Below are 26,100 nucleotides of genomic sequence, written 5' to 3'. Positions count from 1 at the left end.
AAGTGCAAGGATGTAACTTGGTTAAAGACACAAACAACGATGGAAGCCAGTTTCAAAATAATTTCTGGAAATTCCATGTCATGTAACGTAAAATTCTATATATTAATTTACAACGAAAGTTATGGGATCACACAATCAAATACAAATTGGGTCCTTAAAGGTATCTTTAAAATACATTCCAAAGATTAATTCACTGACAACAGAGTAACACCACTTAATCCAAACCACTGCTATTGTCCTGTTTATTATCTAAATATGAAAGCACATTTTAATATGCTAATTGTGATTTCTCCAAACAGGCACATGCATGATCACTAAATCTCCCTAATATTATAAGCTTTCTTTCTCTCCCACCCAGTGCTAGTCATGTGAAAGCACAAAAACCAAAAAGTCTGAATAAAGAGACAGTAAATATCTTGACGAACATGTTCTGGAGAGAGATATTCTAACTGAGAGCACTGCCTAAAGAAAATTTAGGCAGATAATGGAAGCACATGAATTAAGAAAATAAATCCCAGGCATGCAGTCATGCAACAGCAGGCAAATCAGGTGTATTTTTCTTTTATAGATATGGATTATGGCATTAATTATATTCTTTAACTATGCTACATCGCTACGATTCCATAAAGGAAGAAATAGCATAAAACATGAATTAAGTACATAAATGTTTTTATTTTTGCTAAGTGTTCAAAATAGATTAATTCTAAGACATCTTTACTGATACAAAAAGGTGTGAGGAATACTTCATGATTTGTAGCATTCACTCGTAGAGCAGTTTTTCCCTGTGCTATAATAAGGTTACCAAGATACTCAGTATTTCTAACCACCATGTGCAGGACAGACAAGTTTAAGATGAAGGCCGTACTCAAAAGCTTTAAAATTGCTTACTTGACACTGAAGAGAACATCAATTAGGAAGCAAGCTAAACGGAGAAGAAATCAAACCAGAACAACTAGAGGTGAATTTTTAATTTTAGAAGCTGTTCTTTACTATCAGTAATTTTCTTCTGCTCTCAGCAAAAGATAAGCTTCAATTACTTTGTGGAAAAACGTCACTATATTATTGACAAATAGTTGACAGTACAAGTATCAACATATTCATAACATTAAAGTTCACAATGGTTGGACTAGATGATCTTCAAGGTCCTTTCCAACCTAGTTGATTCTGTGATTCTGTGATTCACAGCTAAGCTACTTTTCAAGGTAGATGGTCATGTTTTATGCTATTTAGATTAGCTCTAAAATAGTTGGTCTAATCTGAGACAATCATAACATGTTGTTATTTCTATGCTCTAGAATCTGCCACATAAAAAGGCCATTACGTGCAGGATCTTACCACTAACAAGGCACTATCATCAGTATGCTGAGACCTTCTGGATGGAAAGGGACACTGGGAGGTGGGAGAGATGGAGTAATGTCAGAAACACACAGAATGTCAGAAACACACAGTATGTGAACAGACAGACATTTTGGAACATGTACTGCTTGTTTATAGCACTGTGAGGCTTTTTAAAAAATTACATAAAGTATATGTAACTGTAGGAATATATAGCCACATGACCCATGAATTATAGTGTATTTGTATTACTTAAGGAATCAATTATTTTGCTTTTTGTGTTGTCTCAAGCAAATACAGACAACTATGTATTCACAGTTCTTACTGTGGTAGAACAAAGGACCCTTTAAAAGAATAAATTAGGAACAGAAGAACATTAAGAAGGAAAAGGAGCAAAAAATATTTCAATTACCCCATGTTTTGGTAATTTTCTAATAAAAAAGAGTTAGTTGGAAAATGCTGCTAAAGAACTATTTATATTCATTACAATATTAAAAGTTTTGATCTGATTAACACTGCCAAGTGAATTAGCTTCCTCTAGAGGAAAGTGGGGATGGCAAGCAGTGGAAGAGCTATTACTATGCAGAAATCTGATGCAGAGAGTGAACAGATGTCATTGGCTCAGCTCTGTATATTCTAGAAGACTGAGCCTTAAATGATTTGTGTTCCCTACTGACTTAATTGGTTTTGATTATAAACCTACACTAGAGTAAAACTTAAAAAAAAAATCTATTTATTTCTTTTTCTGATAGCCCTCAAAATTCCAATGCTTCATCTTTCCGGGATAACTGGTGATCTAATGATAGGAAACCGGGAGAAAACTGATTGATGAAGGATGACTACAACACAACAACTTGTCCGAATACTCCCATTAGAAAGTGAACTGTACTGCTTGCAAGGAGCATCTTCAAATGGAATATAAAATGTATTTTCTGTGTAGAACATAGAAAACATACAAGAAACAGTAAACCAACACACTCGGACAGGCAATCTACATGAACAGAAAGAAATATTAGACTGGTCCCATAAGCAAAAAAACCCCAACCCAAGGTTTAATAATAAGTGTGAAAAAAACTACGCTATAACCCAGTCCTGAAGAGTTCTCCACAAGCAGGAAAATATCTCTGATGGAGAGAGCTAAGAGTTCAGGCACTGACATCCCTAGTAATACTCTTACTGGACTCTTACCTCACTATCCAGAGGACTTTGCTTCTGAGGACTTAAGGATGCTTTTTGCTATAGAGAAAAAAGGAAAAAATGAAAGACCGATTTAAAAGAATGTGACAGAGAAACAAAAGCTCAGAACAAAACAGCATAATTTAAAAGTGTTTTAAAACAGAGCTTTAGTTTTTCAATAAAACATGCATTGGGGAAATTGGAAGTTTCCACTGAGCTGAAACTTCACTGATATTATTAGTAAAAAAACCAGCCTTTATTCCATATGAAAACAACCCCAAATTGCTTTTGCATATTAGAGATGCATAATAAACCCAAAATATAACCCAAGGGAGGAATTTAACTGCTGAGAATAAAGTGCTCATGAATAACAAAGGCACAGAAGAAAAAAAACCAAACCCAAAAACCCCAAAAGGCTCATCAATGAGCAAAATGCATGCTAAATATCTGAAGTCTTTAAACTTAAAGACTGAGCCAAACCTTTAATAAAATCAGCTTTTCTACAAAACATTGCCAGGGGCCTGAGATTAGTTGGTGCTAATGAAAAGCCTATTTTCAGTCAGCTAAAAACCTTTTTCTAAACTAACTTTATACATTACATAAATACAGTAAAACATTCTTTTCCTCTCTGCAGACCACCCTAAGCCCAAATATTAACTGTAACATTTCTTAAATTTGTGATGTCAAGATTTGGGTAGGTCACCAGAGCAGTAAACAGTAAAATAAATTTAAGTCAACTGGCATACAAACAAGCTTGCATGTTAAGCAGCAGACTACTTCATACTGACTGCAGTGAAAGAGAAAGCGAAGATGCAGTGTCCAGGGAGAATCTGATGTACCATAAATTTGCACCTGTGCTCTACCTGGAGGTAACTTAATTATGCATGATAAAATACCAAAATAGATCAGGCAACATTATCTTCTTGTGGGTATGATTGCTCTGCCAAATTTGTCTTCAAAATTAAATTGCCTCTATGCCTTCTCAAATAAAGACCCCTTCTTTCTCGTACCAATTCTGTCACATCTATGCAAATGACAAAATTGAAAGAACGAGGCTGACTATGTAAAAACCATAATTCTTTGCAACAATCATATTTTGGGCAAATCTCTTCTGTCTTCCCAGTTCTAGTTTGGTCTGTGTTAAGCTACAGCACCAACACTGAATGGACTTAAATGCTATTTCTCCATTTTCTTTATAAAGTGCCATGCATACCCAAGAGTGTAACGTACAAGTATTAATGGTCTTGGCAATTAATTTTAATTAAGGGATTCAGAAAAGATCAAGTATCAAGTAGGTGCTAAAAGGAGGCACCTTAACAAAGTCAAGGACAGCTTCTCTCTGAATCTGTTTTGTTCTCATCCTCTCCTCCTCGTACTGAAGCGCTGCTTGCTGGGCCTCCCGACGGGTACGCTCTATGTGCCTGCGGTGCAGCTCAGAATCTGTATTAGGCACCTGGAACAAAACAGTGCACTGGGCTGTAAAGACAGAGCTGCACAGGGTAAAACAGATGGGTTATGGAGAAACAGTCCCTGTCTTATGGCTAACAACAGTTTGGTTTTGCATCAAACTCATCCAAAAGAATAAAATAGTAGAGTTCAATGTGTTACCTGACTGTGGTGACTTGATAGAGAGAGAAAGTAAGGTGAATCAGCCGGGGGTCTGACAAATGGAAAAACAGACAGTAAGCATATTTTTTATCTTAAATATAAACAAATTTTCATACATGAGTCGTCAGCAACACACAAGTATCTCATCAAAAAAGAAGAAGAGTAACTGTTTGGTAAGCAAAGCTGTTAAACCAACTGCTGCAATAACAACTTAACTCACTGTGCATGACAGATTTTGTGCAGTCATTTCTGTCTCTTCTCCTGAATTGAGATAAATTTTTTCTACAGCTCAAGATGTACCAGTGGGATTGTTTGTTTGGCCTATTGCACTGAGATACTCAGTACTTTATACCCATTCTGTTCTCAGTACTTCATAACCCACTGGTTAAGCAACCAATCCAGGAACTTTTTATATGATCCTCATTTAGAGGAATAACTGGCTACTATGGTTATTTGGAGGGGGTGGGGGAATAAATAAAATGAATCAGTAAAAACTGTATGTTTCTTTTCCCTACCTCTCTGTCCTGTCCACATAACTCCTTAGTACTTGGTGATGCTCTCTGTCCTGCATCAAATTTAGAGTTTCAGGTCTTCGTAATTCATCAGTATCCCTGCAGGTAAACACCAGGTGGAAGGGGGATTGGCCACTGATGCATATAAACTACTGACAGGTGAATTCTTCTCTAGATTATAGCTGTTTTTCTGAGAGCAATTGCCTAGACAATTAGCTTCAGATAACCACGGAAGTTAAATTTAGGATGACTAAGAAATCATACTGTAATACAAAGTCAGATCCCAACTACTGTAATTCACAATTAATGTAACTTGCTTAATTAACAATGACTTCAAAATGTACAAAGATGGAATCTCTCTTGTAAGACTATATTCTGCTTATTGTAGGCCTTATTCTGCTCTGGAAAGAACAGAATTATTTTTAAACATTAGCACCCTCTGATCAGAACAAATCTGCTCACTTCACCAATCAAGTGATGACTCCCTAACTGTCAGTGATACAAGCTATCAAAGTCACAAGGTAAACAATAGCTGATCTGTCTCTTATCAATAATAAAAGAGAAATTTTGCAGCTCTTTGCTAGAAGGCAGCTGCTAGCACCGAAGCAATTCCCAGTGTCCAGAGTCTCCAGCATGTCCCCTCCCATGTTGCTGCCTAGAAAGAAAGTTGATGGAAACCGAGTAGCTTATGCTCAACAGCCTGGACTCTGCAACCTTTGCTCCTGGGGCACCTATGGAATTTCCAAAAAATGTCAGTTCTGCTGCCTGCGTAGACTTAGTAACTATTCTGCACACAGAAGCTTAAGAGATGTGGAAGATCCATATGCTACAGGTCTCCTCTGTTACTTAAATTAGCGCTGATGTACACGACAAATCCATTACTGTGCTGTTTTGAACAGATAGGACTGGGTTCAACTGAGTGCCAAGAAGCGTATTCAGACCAGAGTACACACAGCTCTGTTGCATCAGGAATGCACCACAGCGTGTCCAGAGGCACAAACTGTATTTAATGAATTAAATCAACTAATGTAAGTACTCTTGAGATGAAGTCTGCATTACATCCAACCCTAAGAGTCTTAATGGCTCCAGCATGCTGAAGGAAAAAAAAGAGGCTGCCTGCCAAGGCATTTGCACAGAATTATTGTGGAAGTAGTTTACAGCTTGTGGTTGCCACAAGTGTAATATTTGACTAATACAAGCTTAAAATGTAAAAAATTACTCATTGTCATGTGGCTGTTTTTACACAATTTTGAAGGCAATAACAATATGACCTGGTTTTAGTGCCCCAGTAAGAATTTCACTCTGCTGCAGCATAATATGAATAAGCTCAATTCATTTAAATCACTGATTAACTACTTCTGCATGAAGATCTGCTGCCAGCCTTAAGTTAAGTTTGAAAACACTGGATGCCCTAGTGAACTGCAACCTCCTTCATCATTAAAATCGGTCTAGCTCTCTCCTGGCTAACTAGCCTTCTCATTTCCTTCAGATATGTCACAGAATCCAGCGTTCGTAAAGTCTAACCATGTTGACCACAAATGTTCAAATAGAAAAATAAACAAACAAAGAAAAAAGTCAGTCTTTCAAACCAAGAACACTTAGTTTATTTGGGGAGAATGTGTCAGACTGCTGTATTATTTTATGCCTTATCTGTAGCCACTACAGGATAAGGAATGCTGATATATGCTGAAGGAGTTACCCTTCTTTATATCAGTACAGCTACTGTATCTGCACATTTCAAAATGTCTATTAAAATGTTGCCATAACTCTAGAAAAATTTACACACTGATTTTCTCTTTCAATGCCATTTTTGAACGCCATTAAAAATGAATTCCTACTGACAGTGTAAGTAATGACATACTTACAGCTAGCAGTTTTGTTTTGGTTTTTTTTTTTTAAAACATTCCTAGTACAATTGAGCTGATTTTCTGCTGAGCCTTCGCACATTCACTTTCACTCCACAGAATACTGAAACGCTTCAATGGCATATTAAAGGTTCTATCAATTTTGATTTTAGTTCCATTAGCAAGAAGCTATACATTTGCTTATCTTCTGTTCTTTTAACTATACAACCAAAAGCCCTTCCTCAAACTTAACTGCCTCATTTATAATCTGTCCAACTTCAATCCATATTTTACATATAAGCGTTCCCTCCAATAAGCCAAGTAATCATCAGAGTATAGACATAGTTCAAAAAGTCTACTTTGTTAAATTAAGTGACCTGTTTTCAGCAGTGATTCCCATTTTATCCCTTCTTCCCCCGATGTAAGCTCATGATTATGGCACAGAAAAGCACACTTTAAGTTAAACTAGAGCTCCACAGTACTACAGCTACCAACAGTTAATCAAGAATGTGACCTCACAGCACATCCAGTAACTTGTTTATGCTTCCCCTAAACCTGCAGTACAAGTACATTTATCCCTTCTGTCTTGTGTAATAGAGCTTAAGTCAACTATTTAATCAAAGCACAAATTAAATCATGAAAAGCAGATATTAAATCAGTTTAAAAGTATACACTTTCTTTTGGCAGATTTCTTTAACCAACTGATGTAAAGCCGAGCATCAGTCTAGAACAAGCCAAGCCTTTTGGTCACTGCCATTATTAGAACACAAATTCCTAATCCGGAACAATAATTTATAAATAAAGTGCCATGCACATTTCTGGTGAAGCAACAGAAGATGTCATTTTCTAAACACATTCAGTAAATCTGCATTCATCATGAAACAAGATAAAATTACTGTTATTACATATTCTTACCTGTTTTGATGTAAATATCGTCTTGTATCCTCTGTTCTTTGAAACTCTCTGATGGATACAGGCTTTACTGGTGAGCCCTAAGCAAAATAATACAGAAGACTAAGTTAGCAACTTATTCAGAAAACTGTACATTAATGTCAAAGAATCTCTTTGTAGAACAACATTTGTAACTACTGGTATTCAAAATACCTGACAAAGAACCACAAAACACAACATGGGGATGTTAATTTCCAAGTAGGCAAACTCACTTTTACTTTTTCCTCCAATTTAAATAAACTTTCGTTTCAAGATTAAATATGCCTACTGATAAATTTAAGAGTTTAAAAACCTCCACTATTAAGAATCACGCAGAGAAGTACATGTAGGTAGAAAATAATTAATGTCACTTTGAAGAAATGTAGAGTTAAACTCTAAAGAACATATATACAAGTGTACAACAATGCAGTCTGGATTCTCAGAAATACAGGATACAATACTTGATGGTTTTTTATGATGCCCTAAAGACAGGTCACAGAGGGACAAAGAAAGCAAAACATAGGATGAATGAGAACACCTTAGGCTTAATTTGAACTATGAAATCATTTATCCCATTGGGAACAGAGACATATTGCCCTTGATGTTACTTTAAAACTTTTACTGACACCCATTAATGTAGGAAAATGGAAACTCTTCAAGATTAACTTGCTAATTTTAACTCATGCCTGTATGCATGTTGCTATATTGCACACTGTTAGCCTTCCTAAGTAGCAAAGTGTTTTGGATTGTCTTTTTAGAGAAACTACTGCTTCAGTTAAGAGAAAACAGTTTAGTTTTTATGAATATATAGATCCCTATGAATAGCTTTTGATGTTGATCAATGCCTTTTCACTATCCACAGCAAAGAGTCCTTGCCAATAGTTGTCTTTTCTGAGTTTTGCTCTTGTGTCTATGCTGCAAGTGGCATCAGCTTTTGTGATTTGATATTTAATTTATGAGATCTGCAAAATGAACGCACCTCTCCTATGTCTGTGTCAATGATTTTTAAATACAGTACAGTAATATAAAGTGCACAAAATAGGGACCAGGCTCCTACATGAATGCTAACAATACACTTTTTTTCTTTTTTCAAAAAGCAAATATCTTTCTGCTTCAAAATGCACAAAACTTTGAAAGGACACATTTGAATCGCAGCACAATAGATTAAGCCTATCAACTACAAAGATTTTTTTAGGTTATTCATGTAGTATGTACAGTGAGCCACTGAACTGTGTAGCTGTGTACACAGGTATTAATTAAGACTGACAGAACACAGAAGGAAACATCATGTGGCTGAAAATCTGTTTCTATAGGTTCAACTTCTGAGGACACTTTCCAGAAGTGTGCCATCCAAATGACTTAACAGGGAACAGTTTTCTCCATGTGTTTGCAGCAGTGGCTGCTACAACTGGAACAAAGGCACCTTCCAGTTTTGGCAATTCATACAATTTCAAAGCAACTCTAGCGAATTTTATTAAATGTACATTAATTCTTGAGCAGCTAGAAAGCAATGAAATGACATGAGCTAAGGAAAAGTGACAGTAACTTTCTGGAATCATTGCCCTTGTCTGCACCAGGACATCATTTGGATACAGTAAGCAACCAATAAAAGCAGCTATTATTAGGATATTATAGGCTAAGTTTACCCTTATTTATTTATTTATTTTTCTTTTTCCTGGGACAGAAAACAGAGCAATGTCCAGAGTTATTCACACCTGTTTCTAGACATTTGTAAAAAGCTGGAGAACTTTCTAACCTGTCTAGCAGTAATCTTACCTACTGTTAATTCAACTGTATACTTTTACTGCCTGAGAACAGTTTCATGCCAGGTTTATCTGAAACTACGGATGGCTTTTTTGTTCAGAAAGGTGAATATATGCATATCCGAGTCTGTACCTGTGGGTTCAGAACCTTGCTCAACAGTAAGAGAGAGAGATCATTCTCTGCAAAAAGTGGGCTGAAAAATCTGAATATTTAAGTTAGCCTAAACTTAAAAGGTATGCTCAAGACACTGAGTTTACTAGCAAATAACTTATAATCAACATGAACAGCCAAATTAATGGAGTTGCAAAATTCCTGTACTAAATCTTTACACTGATAACAATCAATATTTTTCCCTTGAGAAAGCCAGTATATATTCAGTACTACCAAGTAAATGTTAACACTTTTCTAGGTATCACCAATTACCAGTTGGAAGCATCAACTTCAATGTTTTTTGAAGTCTGCACTCCTTTGGAAAAACCATTTACTTCACATATGTCTAAAGCACAAGCTTGCAAGAACGCACACGACAGGAAAACAGTGTGGCTGCTTTAGACTTATTTCACATATCCCAGAGGACACCTGAGAGCAGTTTAACACTCCAGCTCTGACCCTCCACAAAGCACAACACTGTGCTCTTCCTCCAGATCAGACCTATTTATTTTCTTTTAAATAAACAGAAAAAAACAAACAAAAAAACCCCCAAGAAAATCTCTGAGGACAAGCAGCATTAATATAATCACAAAGGCTTTCCTGGGGTGTATGAATTTAATTTAAGTAAAACACACCACCTCATTAGAGATTCGCCGCTGGTCAATATATGCCATGAATTGTGAGCTGAGGCTGTCTGAGTCCATGCCCTTGGGTTGCCTCACCTCTTCCTCCTCCTCTTCTGTGGCACAGCTATCAATATAGTCGATCTGATCGAGATCATGTTCCACTTGACATACATACACACAGAAAACACCCATAATTAGACAACCAACAAGAGAGGAAAAAAACCAACAAAAAAAGCAATGTCAGGAACTAAGGCCCTACTGTTTTTCTTCTGTCTGGGAAAGCTCAGCCTAAAAAAGGTCTTAGATTTTGCCAGGCCCACTAACATTTGTTAAACATCAAATTTTGAAATAATGATAAAATTTATGCTTTTTAAAAAGCAATGAGAAATGGGTATCAAGCACATAGTTTTATACTGATGGCCTGAAGAAGTAAAAGGAATACTGTGATTTTTTTTCAAATACCAAAAACTATCTATCAAAATCTGTCAGCTAACACCAAGACTGTACAATGATTTGTATACATTTTGTATCATTTCTCTTGTTTCTAATTCATCTCTGTCAGAAAAATTAGAATGGATATGACAGATACTTCTACCATTTTTATTACTACAACAACAAAACAGAGGGCAGCATGTCTAAGTTATCTGAATGCAAATGCAATAAATATAAAAAGTGGAAATAACAAAGGACAGTACAGAAAGCAACAAAATCCCTCTAAAACAATATAAAAGCATCTGCAGTTTTATTTAAAAAAAAAAAAGAATTAGAAATTAGAAACCACTAAAATGAGAGCAAGAAACAGCACAGTTTGACTAGTATTGATTTTCCCTTGTGTGGGCGATATTATGTAGGGCAATTTTTTCACTTGTCACTGCTTCTACACATTTCTGCCCAGAGATTCTGAGAGTCATGTCACTGAGCAAACTACCCTGGTGAAAATACTGTGCTGGGGATGCAGGGGAAAGCATAAGCTCCTTTTCTGAGCACTAGAGCTTTCTTTTTCTTAAAACTCTCCCCAAACTTGCTCCAGACTCTTGCAGACATTCTTTTTCTACTCCTCCGCCCCTTTCCTGCTTGTCTAAAACAGACTTCTCTTTGCCTCACCACACAATCTAGCAACTGTTACTGCCAAAGCCACCTCCTCTGCTACTACAACCATCCAAAACAGCATTCCTATATACTTTGGCTTCATTAAATCTCCATCTCAGTTTCAAATCTTAAAAAAAAAAAATCCAACAAAACAAAGCAAAACAAAAAACCCCTTCTTTCCAGCCTTGCTTATTAGACTTTAATAATAATAATAATATAGTAGAGGGTGAAAGACATTAGTATCTGTGTTAGGAACACAAAATTGGAAAGGATCTCCTGGATCATTGACAGCCACATGCTATGGCTTGTGCCCCTCAGATACTCCTACTCATTAACTGAACATGCTTCATCTTAAAAGACTAGTGAGACATTTTGAAATCCCTGGTGTACAAACCCAAAGAACAAAATAAAGTTAGTCTTGGAGGCGGAGCTGGCAGCACTACCTGTTATTAAGGCTGCCCAGAGCTTCTCATGACACCATGTCTCCAATTCTAACTTTGCCAGAATTCAACTGTTTGAACTGAACTTTTTGTCCGTTAACGTGTGAAAGAGTGTGAGTCAACCAAAAAGTTTCAGATATTTCTAGAAGGTGGCAAAGAAAACAAAATATTGTGGCAGAGAAGAATAGAAGATGGCAAAAGATGAAGAGGGGGAAGAGAGAAGAAAAAGTGGGAGTTGGTCATGGAGTAGTGGGGAAGAGTGATACTCAGGGAGTATGAATTGTAGCCATTAGGGGAAACAGAAAACGGAGCAGCTGAGAAAGAAGAAAAATTTATCAAAGTATATGGGGCTGAGATCTAATAATAAAGAATGCAGAAAACTGGAGAAGAGGGAATGATTGAAAGAAACCCTGGAAGAATGCTAAAATTGGGACATAAACAGAATGAGACAATGGTAGCAGCAGATTATTGTAAATTAAAATGGAGGACAGACTGCAGAGATCAAGAAACAAGGAAAGTGCTATCACCTCTTGAATAAATACGAGGGTGCTGCTGTAAGACTGCAGGACAACCAATTGGGAAGGTGCAAATAAGCAACGTCACTCACAAATACCAGTCCCTCCTAGATAGCTTGCAAGTTTGGATTAAAACCCAAGACTGCTGAACAAGGCACTTTTGCTACTAAGAAATATGAAATTCCCTGACAAAATTGCTCATCTCATTCCGACAGCAGTCGGCATAGAGCACTGATAATTTACTACTGCTATACAGTTTCCCCAGTAGCTCAAGCAGAAGTCCATGCAGCAAAATTCAAGATTCCAAAATACTTTTTGAAGCAGTTGGAGACTTTAACATACCACACGTGCAGAAGCTGACACAATGTTTCCCAGATAATCCTAATTCTGATGCTATTTGATTTTGCCTTGTAACATCCTTAGTACAACAGTGTTTACACTGTTTACACAACAGTGGTTTTGTATAATTCTACCCAGATCTTTCTCTTTCTTTCCCTCTTTAGACAACCTACTCTTTACAGCAAATATCCTAGAACTTTAATAACGATGACAATAAATACTGTTAGCCAAAGATCACTATTTACCTCCACCATTAGTTACGACTGTGCTCCCTCGGTTTTCTTGATACTGACTTTCTCTTCGCAGTCTCTGTTCTTTAGTGATCTCTGCCACACGTAAAGGCAGATCTGAGAACTCATCTGTTGGCTTTAGAAAACAAACAGTGAAGTCAAGAAAAGTGCCTGAAAACATCCCAAGATGGAAACTCCTAGAACCCTCTCAAAAACCAAGCTAGGAGTGCAAGCAGGCGTACAGAGTATAGCTCGCTAAAACACTTTAGGTCTTGGCTATTGCCTTTCGTAGTTGTCCCAAGAGCAAAAGGGAGCTTCTTTCTGGGAAGAATAATTGACAGTCTCCTTGCTAAGAGATCCCATTTTCCTGCTTCTAAATGACAAGCAGATTTTAGCATTTGAAACAAGCTGCAATGAGAGATGACAAAATTTCCATCTGATTTTTGAAGCTTAATTTTCATGTTCAGATTTATTTTATTGAAACAACTAATCACGAGTAATTGTAGTTGACTCAACATTGTAATATGATAGCTATAAGCTTTTTTTAAAAATGAGGAACCTCATTTTTCTCATCTTTTATGCTCCAGTAACTTAATCTCTCACTCACTGTTTTATACATCTCTTACTACTTCCAACTTTGCGTCCATCCCATATAAAATTATGCTTGTTTTTCCCCAATAAAACAACAAATAATTCTGGCTAAAGGCAACCTGCACACTAGCATATACATGTTACCTACTCAATATGTTTCCAGATGTATACTTATTAGTTCTCTTTCCTGTACAATACTGCACTCAACAAAAATAAAGTTGCAACACTTACTTCATTCCCTGACCATCTTTTGTCTCCGCTGTCCACACTATTGAAGCCAGAATCAAGTGCTCCATATGGACGACCAGAATAGAGTTCCTCATGGCTGTCAAACACACAGTTTTAGTTACTGTAATATAAACACCACCAAAAGCTTCTTGGCTATTACAGAACAAAAGCAGAATAAGCTACCAAGCACAGTCGCAGTGTATTCACAAGCTCAGCATATTAGAAAGCATCATACTGCATTTGCCACATAGAACAGGAGGCACGTGCTTACAACTACAACTGTACTTGTCACTCAGCTGTCCACCTGCCACTGCCTAGTGTTTTAAGAGATAATCGGATCCAAAGTATATACCCATACTTCAAACATTTCCCTAACAGAAATTTTGACAAAGAAAACTGCAAAGTGGTCTCTTATTTTGTTGCCTAACTAGTCAACTCCCACTTTCTGCTACTTGTGTTTTGGTTGAAAAAAACTATCCCACAAACTCTTCCTTAAGTAAACATAAATGCATGGAAAATTACTAAAAACAACAGAATATACTACTTTTACACAAAAGTATGCAGAATGTATTACATAACTATCTTCTGTGTCATAATTACCTACCTAAGAAACTGTGCAGTAAGCTGGACAGTATTTCATATACTTCATAATATAATAAATATTGAACTACAGTTTTAATCTACAGAGCCTTTGTCAACGACGTGTCTAGACAAAAGCATTAGATATGTGCCTAGTGTTACAATACACATAACCAAACAGCCACACAGTTCTTCTCTAAACTTCTGGGCTTAGAAAGTACTTAATTCAGCAGTACAGCCATCACAGATGTCAAGTCTGGCAACTGCTGCAGATAGCTACAGTAAAAGAGACAATGGGACTTGTCTGATCCACTGCAGATGGCATTTCACAATGGCTCAACTGTCCTGCTGGCACTCCATGCCCCAGGGAGAACTGCAGCAGTAATTACTACATAATGCACAAGGAAGAACGAATTTCAAGAAGCTAATTGCTTCACCCCATCATAACTAAATTGCAGGTCATTTTCTCACTGGTATTGCTCTCAAGTTATTGCTCCCTCTGAAATCCCTCTTTCAGGAAATATTTCCAAATTATTATTATTATTAATGCGCACTGTATGTGTGCATGGGACTTTGTAGAACATTGACAGACTTATCCTGGGCTACTTTAATTTTCAGAGAGACATAAAATAGCAAAAAAGTAAGAGGAGGAATGAAGGGCTACAGATGAGAAACATCAGGCTATACATCTGCTTCTATGCAGATGTACACCAAAAGACAACCTCTTGTGTCTGTATGGAGTTTTGATTAAGTCAAGAGTTCCACCTTTACGGCCCTGTATTTGAGAGAAAGATCATCCACATAATAAACTCCTACAAAGAAAAAAGAACTCCCTTCTTTTGGATGGGGAAGAAAAAAGAATGACCATGAAATTGCCCAGTGCAGTTAAAGAACTATTAACTTGAATCATGGACAATAGGACCATACTTATGCTAACAGTTCACAGTACTTAAATATTGGATTTAAAACACGGTCACAGAAAAGAAAAATCTATCTACAGTATAATTCCATTTTAAATGCATCAATATTTTCAGAACCTCCTGAGAACCCTGTTGTAAGTTGAACAATTATTGCAAATTGAAGAGCATCAAAATGACTATTTGGCTACCTCTCAAAAACGGGGAAGTGTTTTGATACAAATTTTCTTCTTTTAACCTTCCTTTTCAGTTAGAGATTTTGAAAAGCTATACATCTAACACTGAGGTTATCTGGAAGCTCAAAAATTCATAATCACTGTTCCCAGGGCTCTTCTCTTTTTAACATGACAGCTGCTCTGTCTCCCCAAACAGGTATTCAACGCTGCACACTTTACGTGTTTATAATCATACAGCAGCCATCCTGAAATCAGTTGAGACTTAAGATTTTTATTCCTCCCTGACCAACAAGCTACAAGGAACAACAATGAGGCATTTGGATAGATCAGAGCATTCTGGAGCAACTACAACTTACCCAGGAAGCTATGTAAGGCTTGAAATCAGAGGATGAGAAGCTAAACGCCTGGTAAGGCCAACAGCCACAAGAAAGTCAATACTTGCCAACATGTCAAAGACACAGCTCCAAAGCCACACTAAAACATGTATTTTTACCTCCTGTAAGAAAGAACAGTTGCCCAAGTCCCAGAATATCCAACTACACTGGTTCATGCATGAGTACGTCATATTTTAAACCTTTCAACTCCAGACTACACCAGCCTGCCTCCTGCTAAAAGAATTGCTACACAGCTTCAGCAGTTCTGCCTCCTCTCAGTCACATTCATGCCAGCACCAACCTGAGCTGCTCTGAACTTCAGTGTTGCAAATGAGAGAACTGGCTGCAGCAGATCAAAACTTGCTGCAAGGTAAATTTCACATAGCTTATGTTTAGAAAAGGACCGTAACATACAAGATTTCACTCTGTTAAGACAGTTTGACCTAATTTGACAAAGCTAAACCAAATAATTAGCTGCACTAGAACCTCCAAACCACACTTTCTGTCATAATGTTTCAGAGTATCTTTTTTTATTGGCAGTATTAACAACTTCTTTATTAAAAAAATGTTTTATCAAGAGTGAACTGACAGCACAACTCAAACTTCCTTAAACTTTAGGAATCTCTACCACTCAGATTCAGAATCTTAACCTCCATGGTATTCCACCTAGCTTATCGGATAAAACAGCAACAAAGTCTAGGTGTACCAACTGACGTCTTATTTCTATTGGTCACCTTTGAAGATAACAAAGAGCTCTTGTGACTTGCCTGGAAATATAAACTATATTGTAGTTGAATACTTTTATTTCTCTCATCCCAAGTTCCAGAAGAATATAATAATTTGGGATCCTCTCTTCCACTGGATGATTCTACCATTTTTCTAGTATGAACTATCCATGACAGTTCTTCCATAGCTACTTGAAGACAGGACAAATCACCTGCAACACTAAGTGCCCTAAACAGTATGCTAACAACAAATAATTCTATCATCAACTCTTATCTCCTCTTGGGTATAGAAAAACAGCTAAAGGAAAGCCAGCTGAAGCTCATTTCATACAGCTGAGTCTGGAAGCAACTCTACAGAAAGCATTGCCAACCAGTTCTGCACTTGTTTTTACATTCATAATTCCAAGCTATGATCAAAATACATTCATTCTTCTAGTTTCACAAAAGCAATTAATGAAAACTTCCATAGTAATATACAACTACAAACAACAATAAATCAGTAAGCACATAGCCCACTGATTTTGTTGGAATTTATCTTAAGCTATGCTAAAGACATCATGACATTTTATCATTTAGAGCCTTTCCTTTTCAGTAACAGGACAGTATCCTCAGTATTATGCAGAAACCATCTGCAACAGCTTATACTCTAGGAAACTGAGTAACACTCATAAAATGTTCATATGTTGACCTCATCTAGAAAAATAATTTAAGACATTCAGTGCTGATGAGGAATTACTCTTAGTCCCTCATGCAAATTCTTCTTCACAAATCTGACTCACGATAATTTATTGTGAGGCCCTCTGATCTGATTTATTGCTGCTAAGACAGCAATACATCCTTTAGCAACTTACTCCTCCACACCTTATTACCACCTTCAAGATGACTGAGGTAATTTTTATATATATTTAGTTTCATACTTCACCAACTCCCTTTCTTCCGTATCATGTAACAGAAATAAATCTTAACTCCTGCTTTTCTCTAGACATCTTAATTTAGCAGCTGATATGGCTGACTGTTCCAATATTTGTGTTACAATGCTAAGCAATAGTGCCAACTGAAAGCTTGCCAAAAATAACAGTTTACTAATGGGGTGGAGATCAGCATTTACACCTGCAGTTTGAGCACAGCACTTATAAAATTCTGTACAAAAGGTTAAAAATCACAGCAGGGATATACTTCAGTTAAGTGTGTGGAAAATATTAAGATCTTATAAACTGAACACACATGTTAACAACACAGGAGCATGCCCCCTGTACTATGGAGATACCAATACTCTTTGCTTACTGTGTATGAACTCTAACACTGCCTTTCATATGATATTGCCCAGGTTTTCTTCTGAACTGCTTCTTGCTTCTTAAATAGTGGTACCTTGTTAGAGCGTACCATGAGATAACACCAATGATATTCTTCAAAGCCACCTCCATCAATGCACTTACCAAAGAAGAATCCTTGGATCTATTTTTTTATAAAATAAGGAAAGTTTTAAAAATTTTTAAAAAAAGTTTTAAGACAAAAGTTTCCTGAACATCATCAAAACTAGGACTGTGCCAAACTTACCAAGATCCAAATCCCATGGGTCTCCTATCATAATCAGGCAAGTCTGGAGCTATCTTGCATGCTTCTATGTTCAGGTATTTAAATATGTGAATTTTTCCTTTTATACATATCTTAAAAAAAAAAAAAAAAATTTATGTAAGTATAATTTGACAATACATTTTCCAAGTACCCTACAGACATTTAACTTGTAGCTGAGAGTAATAAATTAGCTCATTTATGTCACCCAATGCACTCTTTTTTCTAATCTCACTGCATTTTAGAGAAAGCTAAGGTGGAACATCACTGGACGCCCATGATAGACAAATGTAAGCTGTCCTCCAAGCACATCTGGTCTGCATGCAACTTTGTCAGCTGGATGCTGAAATTTCATCACACAAACAAGACATAAGCATTTACAAGTACTAGAATTTATACCCTTGGCATCAGAACAGATGTATCCCACCCATGCCCAGCTTTGAATGGCAGTGGCAGACTGCCAAAGCAAGCTCAAATTTAAAGTGAATGAAGCCAGTAACAGCTGTCTGCTTTCAAAAGGGAGGCAAAACCCTACTGAAACTACAGGTCTTAGCAAGTGCCACTCTTGACTCAGAAGCAGCAGCTCACAGTAGAACCTGTAATACTCATGGGCTTATATACCCACATTAAAAATCAAATTAGTCACTAACCATATTGCAGCTTCTAGCTCAAAGGCCAGTTTGACCGCTGCTGCAAAGTGAATCAGCACACAGCAGTGCTGAGGCCTCTGTCAAAATTTTGACATCTTGGTGGCAAAAAATTAGTTTTGCCTAACAGAGCTTCCTCTCTCCTACACTGAAAGCAGAAATGTTCAGCTAACATTAGTACAATGCTAACAGTGGAATTCTTAGTAATATCCCATAGATGAGACTCCTAATACAGTAAAGAGAAGAAAAAGGGATTTTTCAAGCTGTGCTGTATATTTAAATAAATTGTGTTGTCTAAAAGTGTTAAAGTCCTCTTGTTCTTAAATAAAGTTTGTAATATAATCCTTCAGCTTTTAACTTCGTTCTGCCCTTTTTAGTTGAACTAGTCATCTGAATTCCTAGAAGTTTACCTGTGCAGGGGGTGACTGGAGAGGGTTGTTCTCTAACATGATGGTCTGCAGATGTCTGAGGTTCCTATAACAAACTGGTATTGTTGTTATTTTATTGCAGGAGAAATCTAATCGAATCAAAGGCAACTCAGCAAGCTCTGGAGATAGAAAATAAACATACAATTCAGCAGATTAAAAGAGTATAAAAAAAGCAACAGTATAAAAATATGTGTTTTACAAAATAATTAAGTATGCTGCTTCTAGCTCTCAGGGAAAGAAAAAGGCATTGAAAATAAAGAAGTACTGGAAGTTTCTGCTGTTATAACTGACAGCCTTTATCTCACCTTCAGGTAAACGCACCAAATTATTTCTTCTGACATTTAGGTCCCGCAAGGATTCTAAATTGCCAATCTGTGGAGGTATTGTCTGTATTTCATTACAGCTCACATCCTACAAAGCAAGAGTACAGAACAGAATGAGTTACCACTGACTGATAAGCCTCTCAAGTAAAATATGTAGAGCTTTATTTAAGGATTGAAAGAAAAAGACAACTATTTATGTAACACCTTAGATCCTTATATTCATTAAATATCATTGCTGACGTGAAGCATTATTCTCATTTTAGCTACATGGGGAATAAAAGCTTTAAAAGATTAAGCATTTAGATGCAGAAGTTTATCTGAAGTTATCTCATTCAAATTACTCCATATTATTTGAGACAACACAACCTGCTACATAAAAGCTTTTTGCTAGAAACAAATGCACCAAGAGCTCTAATTCCATCCAGCCTTCCTTTCAAAAACAGGGAAGACTCTTAATTAAATTGACATGGATTATTTGCTCTCCAGTGCATCTTTCCCTCACATAAATTTTTTTAAAAATCTTTTTTCTAACACACTATACAATGTCAAAACATAGTTGAAGATACTACAGCAGATAGAAATCTTCCTTAGGCTAAGAGCAGATTTAAGTAACTTGCCATGGCCTACAAGTGCCTGGTTTACAACTGCAAAATTTTCAGCAGAATGAGAAACAGGATGTTGATCTTGTACATGTCCAGATAGCATCCTAATAATTTTAAAAAAGCTTTATTGCTTCTGAAGTACCTCCAAACTTATTAAACACATCAATTAAAAATTAAAGACTGAATAGTAATAGTTAAAAAATAACTGTATACTTACAAGCTCTGTCAGCTGTCTGAGCTGTCCAATTTCTTCAGGTATTGAAACCAGCTTATTATTACTTGCTATCAAAACTTTTAGTGGTAGACTACAGAGGTGTACTGGCAACGTTGAAAGCTGGTTTCGACTTTTTGGACAGAAAGAAAACAAAATCATCAGAACTCTAATGAGAAAACACCTCACATTTTAATGCAATGAAAGACATACAAAAAGCACACTCATATATATGAATATATATTTATATAGAGATATATGAATCCTTTTAACATCTATTTAGATGATCAACTGATTTTTTTTCTAATTACTATAAAAGTGGTTCCATGAAGTTGTTCTTCATTACTGGCTTTATCTAGTTATATGTGAACAAACTCTGAATATCAAATACCAAGCCTGATCAGATACTTTGAAACTCAGTGCTGGGGAATATATTTTTGTTTCCTTTCAGGTGCTTCTGATAACTGGCCCCTCTCTGTCACAACTGTGTATGTTTTAACAGAGTGCAAAAGTATTTCTGATAGACAGTATTGCAGATCAGCACCTACAAAACGCTACAGAGAAAGTCTTTACTTACTGAATACTTAAAGTATATTTCTAATTGAGTAAGTCATGTGGATCAAGGATCTTCATATGCTGGATTTCACTATTCCAAAATCCAGTCTTGGACATTTTATAATAAACTACAGTTAAAGCAAATTTGAGGTCATATGACTGAACTGTAACCTCAGCTGAGAATCCGGCAGGATGAGAATGGATTGTAGAAGAGAAAGATTCCCTTTAAAAAACAAAACATAGCAAGGAGCAGTGACTGGAGGATTAGGAAGTTATTAGGATCTTAAATCAGGCTTTGATCAGATGTTGACATTTAGCAAAATATGCTGCTGTATTTTTCATGCTTGAAACCCAGATTTCTCTGCTATTAAAGCAAAAAAAAAAGTTCTGAGCAGTAGGTGAACCAACAGCAGCTTTAAAAAGCATAATAACTGCACTGCAACTATTAGAGATCATAGCAATAGGAAACCCGTACCTGATTCATATCCTATTCCTACAATTCTCACCATTTGTAAAAATTAGAAAATAAAGAAACATAAGCATACTACATTGGCAAAAGTATAACACCAGAAGGAAACAGCCTGAAGTTCTTCTGGATTGATATCACTGCCAATTTGTAACAAGGGACTTTCCACACCTCTTAAAAGACCTTCTACAAATGGAGGATGCTGTACAGTTTAATTTCATCAACAGGCTAAGTTGCAGCAATTAGCTTTTAATGCTGGCAGAGAAGTATGAACACTTGAAAGATCTTTAAAAGCCACCCGTACAGTGAAGATAAAGGGAAACTGCATAAACCTTATTCAGCTGCTGAAAGCTCAATTGTAGACTATCCAAAAGCTCTATCATCTCTTCAGTCTGCATGCCTGTATTTCACATGAAAACTACTGGAATTTATTTTGCGAGTCCTTTCAGTTGGAATTGGCTCTCTTCTTCATACTCTACTTCTACAAGCTGCTGCTTAATTCTCATGTTCCCTGACCCACCTAAGTGGGTAAGATTGGTTCAGGTTGCTTTGATTCAGTGACATACAATATAACAACATGATGATTACACACCATTTTAGCATTACTTATGGACGCATCAACATTTATAAACCTAGACTACTGATGCTAAATTAAAATTTTTAAGACAATCATTACCTGATATTTAGAAAAGTTAAAGACTGTAAGTTCAAAACAGCCTCTGGGATATATCGAATGCAGTTCTGGTACAAATTAAGACTCTCGAGGGAGACAAAGTGACATGCTTCTGCTGGAAGTTCTGACAGTCTGTTCCGTGACAAATCTGAAGGGAGGGAAAAAAGAAATATTCAGTAAAGCTATCTTAAAACTTCATGAGGACAAGTATTGTCTGTATATTTGCCGTCACACAGCGGGAACAGTTGGACAGGAATCAGTTTCACTGTCCTGCCTGCAAAACTTTCAAGATTATGAAGTGACTCACTTCACACATGAAGTAAATCAACATCTTTTAAAATCTTACAGCCACAATGAGAAAAAGAGAGCCAGATGCAACACTTCTTTCACAGTCACACTTTCATATCCCGAACTGCCTTATGCTTAGAGGAAGCTAGCTTAAGATGCTGAAAGCTTCAAATCTCTGTTCCAGGGCCATCTTTAGATTATGGAGTTGGTATCGGGTGGGCAGTGCTGTAAGGAAAAGACTCACAAAGTACTTTTCTCACAGCTCACTGCTAGAGGTATTCTCTGCCACATGGAAACGTCAGCTTCAAATTTCTGGTCTAAAATATATACCTTCAATAGATACACACATATTTATAGGTAACAGTTCTAACAAGGGAAACATGATGCACACACCTTAGACAGGCCTTCTATACTCTAGCCAAAGCATTCCCTCCTTCAGAGACATACCAGTTCAAGCCTGTAATCTCAACCCAGCAATGGAAGGATTTTCAATAAAGGGTCTTCCCAGCTGCAGAGAAATGCTCTGCTTGCTGCCAGCAGTAAGGTTTAGTGTTTCTTTGTAATCATACATTTTTTGCTTGGCAAGAGGCAAAAGTTTAACCAAAACTCCTACCAAATGTTTGCATTTGAAGAATCAGTATTTTTTCTTCGCCAGTTCCAATTACCAGTCTATATGTATAAAATTCCCATCAGTATGACTCTCCTTCAAGAGAAAAAGCTGCACTGTGATAAATAATGCAGTTGCAAAAAGTTCTTTTTTCTTTAAAGGTCAAGGAAAGCTCTTGCTTATAAATTCCAAAGGACAGTTCTCACAAACACACACTAACATCTCCTGCTCTCTAACACACTCATGAGAGGAGTTATGCTCACATCAAGAGTGCCCTGTGTCAGCAGGGAGTTCTTGTAGAGATACTGCCTGTTTAATAAACCAATACTTCACCTTTACACTTTTAAGGGAGGGCAGAAGTTCATTGTATAAACCCATCTAACCTGAATCAGTGCCATGAATAATTAAAAAAACGTAATTCCAATTTAATTGCTATTTTTAATTTGTTTTGAATTTCAGTTTCTCCTCATCAGTGTAAGAGGATAAAAGATCCCATTCTAAAACATATACAATAAACTGACAGAGTAATTTCTGTATCTTTATTCCGTGAAGGAACAATCCAATACAGATTACTTTTTAAAGACTGCCAAATACTGATAGGCCTTGTGTTGTCTGACTTTTTTTCTGTTTTTTTTTGGTTTTTGTTTTTGTTTTGTTTTTTTAAGGAGCTTTTCCAGAGTAAAGAAGCTCTCTTCAGAGATATCCTGCCTACCTCTGCTCCAATGTGTGCTGCTCTAGGTTGCCCAAGGAAAAGAGGTCACTCCAAGGGCAGCTGGAACTGACTCTAGGTCTACCTCAATGCTTAGAGCAAGCCATGAGCTACTACTGATAAACAATAATTAAAAATCTCAGTAGAAAGAATCACTACAAAAATTTTTGTAGAGAGAAACGTCTACACGTACTTTTATGTACAAGAGGGAAGGAACTGCATTATCCAATCTACAGGTACAACTGAGGCTAACTACAGCAGAGGCTATGATGGATATAAAGTTCAGCAGATGTTGCACGGTGTACACAGATAAGAAAACATGGAAATCATGGAAACTTCTAGTCTACCGATACTAAAAGGTAACAGGGAACGTAACTAAATCTCTTGTCTGTTCGAGTATTTAAAAAAATAAAAAAAGAATCACACTAAGTGCTTCTTTCCAGCTTGTGTCAGGCTCAAACATGACCTCAGCTTAAACTTGTCTGAACTTGATTTTGAAAAACCAACACTTAATGCTTCCAACCAGGTCTAATAGTGGGAGCTAAAACTAAAAAATAATAGAAGTTGTCAGCATTAAGTTTGCATTGCATATTTAGAATTGTTTAATTGCCCTATGACAGAAAACAGTTTGTGGTCTTTGCCCCCCTTTTTCTATTTTTTTGAGAGATAATCTTTTTTACCCTTTTTTTTCTTCTAAGAGTGAAGAAAAACCTGCACTCACAGATTGCTAAAGATAGCTTCCATAAACATCCTAGTCGTACCATATGCTAATTCAGATAAAACATCAGATAAATGCATCAAATGCAAAGACAGACCACTGTGATGGATCCTGCTTTCTGCTACTGCCAAACCCACAGTTTTCTTACCTCTGTTGTTCATCCTAGGCCCTCTGTACTGTCAGAGTTTGTGGGAAACTGTGATTGGAATTAAATACAATGATTTTTCTGATCACCTCACCACAGAGCCCCACACATCCTATGCCAGCACCACAGAAAAACGATGGTGCAGGCAGAAGAGTCCCTTGTTCTGCTGGCAGGGATTACTTTTGCTGATTTAAAGCACTTGCTAAAGTCCAGCCTAAGTGGAAACAGCAAATGAATCGAACTGATCAGAACCTGCTTAAGAATCTGTAGATAGTAAAGGAGTCAGTAAAGTAACTGTGTACATCCTGCAGGGACACAGCATACCCTTTCAAGGGAATTTATGCAATGGACACTTACTTTGCAGAAGCCATCTCCCATAATACACTAGTCTGCCCTAGGATTTCTTCTGATTTGCTTCCATAATTTAATTTTCATTAATGTTTTAGTGAAAACAACAGCAAACTCCAACCCTCCCCTCCTCCAAGATGTATAGCTGCAGTAGATTTAAAGCAGAGTAACAGTGCTAAAACTATGCAACAATGTGGTGTCCAAAATTGCAACATTCCCAGTGGGATCTTTCCTGGGCCAACATTGTTGTAAAACGTAACAGGAGACAAGCAATTTCCAAACAAATGTACTGTCCCAACACAAATAAAAATGATGTATCTTGAAAAACTTCTGGAAAGTGCAGCCATAGTATTTGTAATCACTGAAATTGTGTGACACACACAACTTGCCATAAGGTTTCACAGTACAGTTTTATGTTACCATAGAAGAAAGGGAGAAGAATGCAAATTATTTCAGAGATTATGAGAAACAAGCAAGAGTAATTCAGAAAAAAAAATACTTAACTTCCACACTGACTAGATGTTTAAGCACCTATTTATTTTAAAGAATTATTACAACATTGGTTCACATATAAGGTGTGTTTTTCTTAAGGGACCCTGGAGGATGGAACTGAATCCCACCACTTATGTCACGATACACTAACATCCTTCAGCACGCAGCTTTATCCCTCCTTTGCACAGCTGCGCTGGCAAAGTCTGTTTTAATATTACCCATTTTAACAAAGAAATAGGCTTCCCACGTAATGAGCCTTATTTTCTGGCAGAAGACTTGCAAAGAAAAAGCTTCTTTCAACTCTGTTTTGGAAGGGGTTTAACCACAAACATAAGAATTCTCAAGTGCTTTTTGTTTCACTTTATCTTACCAAAGAACATTTAAAACCTAGTGTTTACAGATTGTGAAGACCATAAGGCATGAACTAGTCAAGAACTTCACATATTGAGCTATGATTTAGTATTTCTGAAGAAATAACTTCCTGCAAAATAATATTAGGTATGAAGAAAATACACTTTTTAAAAAAACAAACGAGCCCATAGCATGGTAGAAAAGAGACACCAAAGCCAGTTAGCAGCAGCGATTAACTTTTTCCAGACTTCCCTCAATCTACAGTGATTTTGAAAACTTGGCATTTCTGTTTAGCAGTAGAAACTCAGTGGAAAGTAGATTAAGTTGGAGCTGAATTTTTGCTGCTGCAGTATAGTCTCTTAAATAATTCAAAATGAGTCTAACCGATTACAAGTTTGGTTAATAAGTTTGCAGCATTTTTACTCATATGATGGCCATGAGAATACTATCTTATACACAGCATCCATGATCTCATGTGCTCAAATGGGGAGCTAAGAGAGAGGGTCTGGCAGGACCATAAAAAGAAAAGGCAAGTGCTAGAAAAAAAAAGACTAAGCTATACTGTAAAACAAGAATCCTCAAGAATTAGACAGAAGCAATATATGATAAAATACAGTGCAAATTCTGAATCTGCAAATGAAGAACTGCTTTTGGTTATTTGCAATCCCTGCCTTGCCCCCCTGCAAACCTCCAACAAGTATTTAAATTTCCCAAAGTCCAGAACACAGCATCCCTAAGACTCTGTGACATTTTTGATTTTGGCCAATTTCTCTGGAACCCTCCCCCATGACCTTAAATGAGACCAGAAATGGGGCAG

General features: G+C 36.7%; 1 protein-coding gene across 18 annotated transcripts in view; it reads right to left on the bottom strand.

The window, feature by feature from the left end:
• The window catches only part of LRCH3 (leucine rich repeats and calponin homology domain containing 3), a 69,641-nt gene that overhangs the window by 19,339 nt on the left and 24,202 nt on the right, over positions 1-26,100 (bottom strand). For 7 of the 18 annotated variants that reach the window (XM_074834044.1, XM_074834053.1, XM_074834046.1 and 4 more), the window contains exons 2-15: positions 21,629-21,773; positions 19,938-20,064; positions 19,101-19,206; positions 18,778-18,914; positions 17,706-17,815; positions 13,381-13,474; positions 12,574-12,694; positions 9,958-10,106; positions 7,391-7,467; positions 4,635-4,730; positions 4,120-4,171; positions 3,824-3,964; positions 2,524-2,571; positions 1,336-1,389 (exon numbers count right to left, since the gene is read on the bottom strand). In XM_074834044.1, the coding sequence (XP_074690145.1) occupies positions 1,336-1,389; positions 2,524-2,571; positions 3,824-3,964; positions 4,120-4,171; positions 4,635-4,730; positions 7,391-7,467; positions 9,958-10,106; positions 12,574-12,694; positions 13,381-13,474; positions 17,706-17,815; positions 18,778-18,914; positions 19,101-19,206; positions 19,938-20,064; positions 21,629-21,773 (1,457 nt within the window). The remainder of the gene's footprint in view (positions 1-1,335; positions 1,390-2,523; positions 2,572-3,823; positions 3,965-4,119; positions 4,172-4,634; positions 4,731-7,390; positions 7,468-9,957; positions 10,107-12,573; positions 12,695-13,380; positions 13,475-17,705; positions 17,816-18,777; positions 18,915-19,100; positions 19,207-19,937; positions 20,065-21,628; positions 21,774-26,100) is intronic. The other 11 variants (XM_074834048.1, XM_074834060.1, XM_074834061.1 and 8 more) reach the window with 4 other exon arrangements.

This window comes from Strix aluco, chromosome 9, assembly GCF_031877795.1.
Source record: "Strix aluco isolate bStrAlu1 chromosome 9, bStrAlu1.hap1, whole genome shotgun sequence".
NCBI classification, from domain to species: Eukaryota; Metazoa; Chordata; class Aves; order Strigiformes; family Strigidae; genus Strix; species Strix aluco.
Note: the sequence above shows the minus strand (reverse complement) of the source record. Positions and strands in the feature narration are given on the sequence as shown.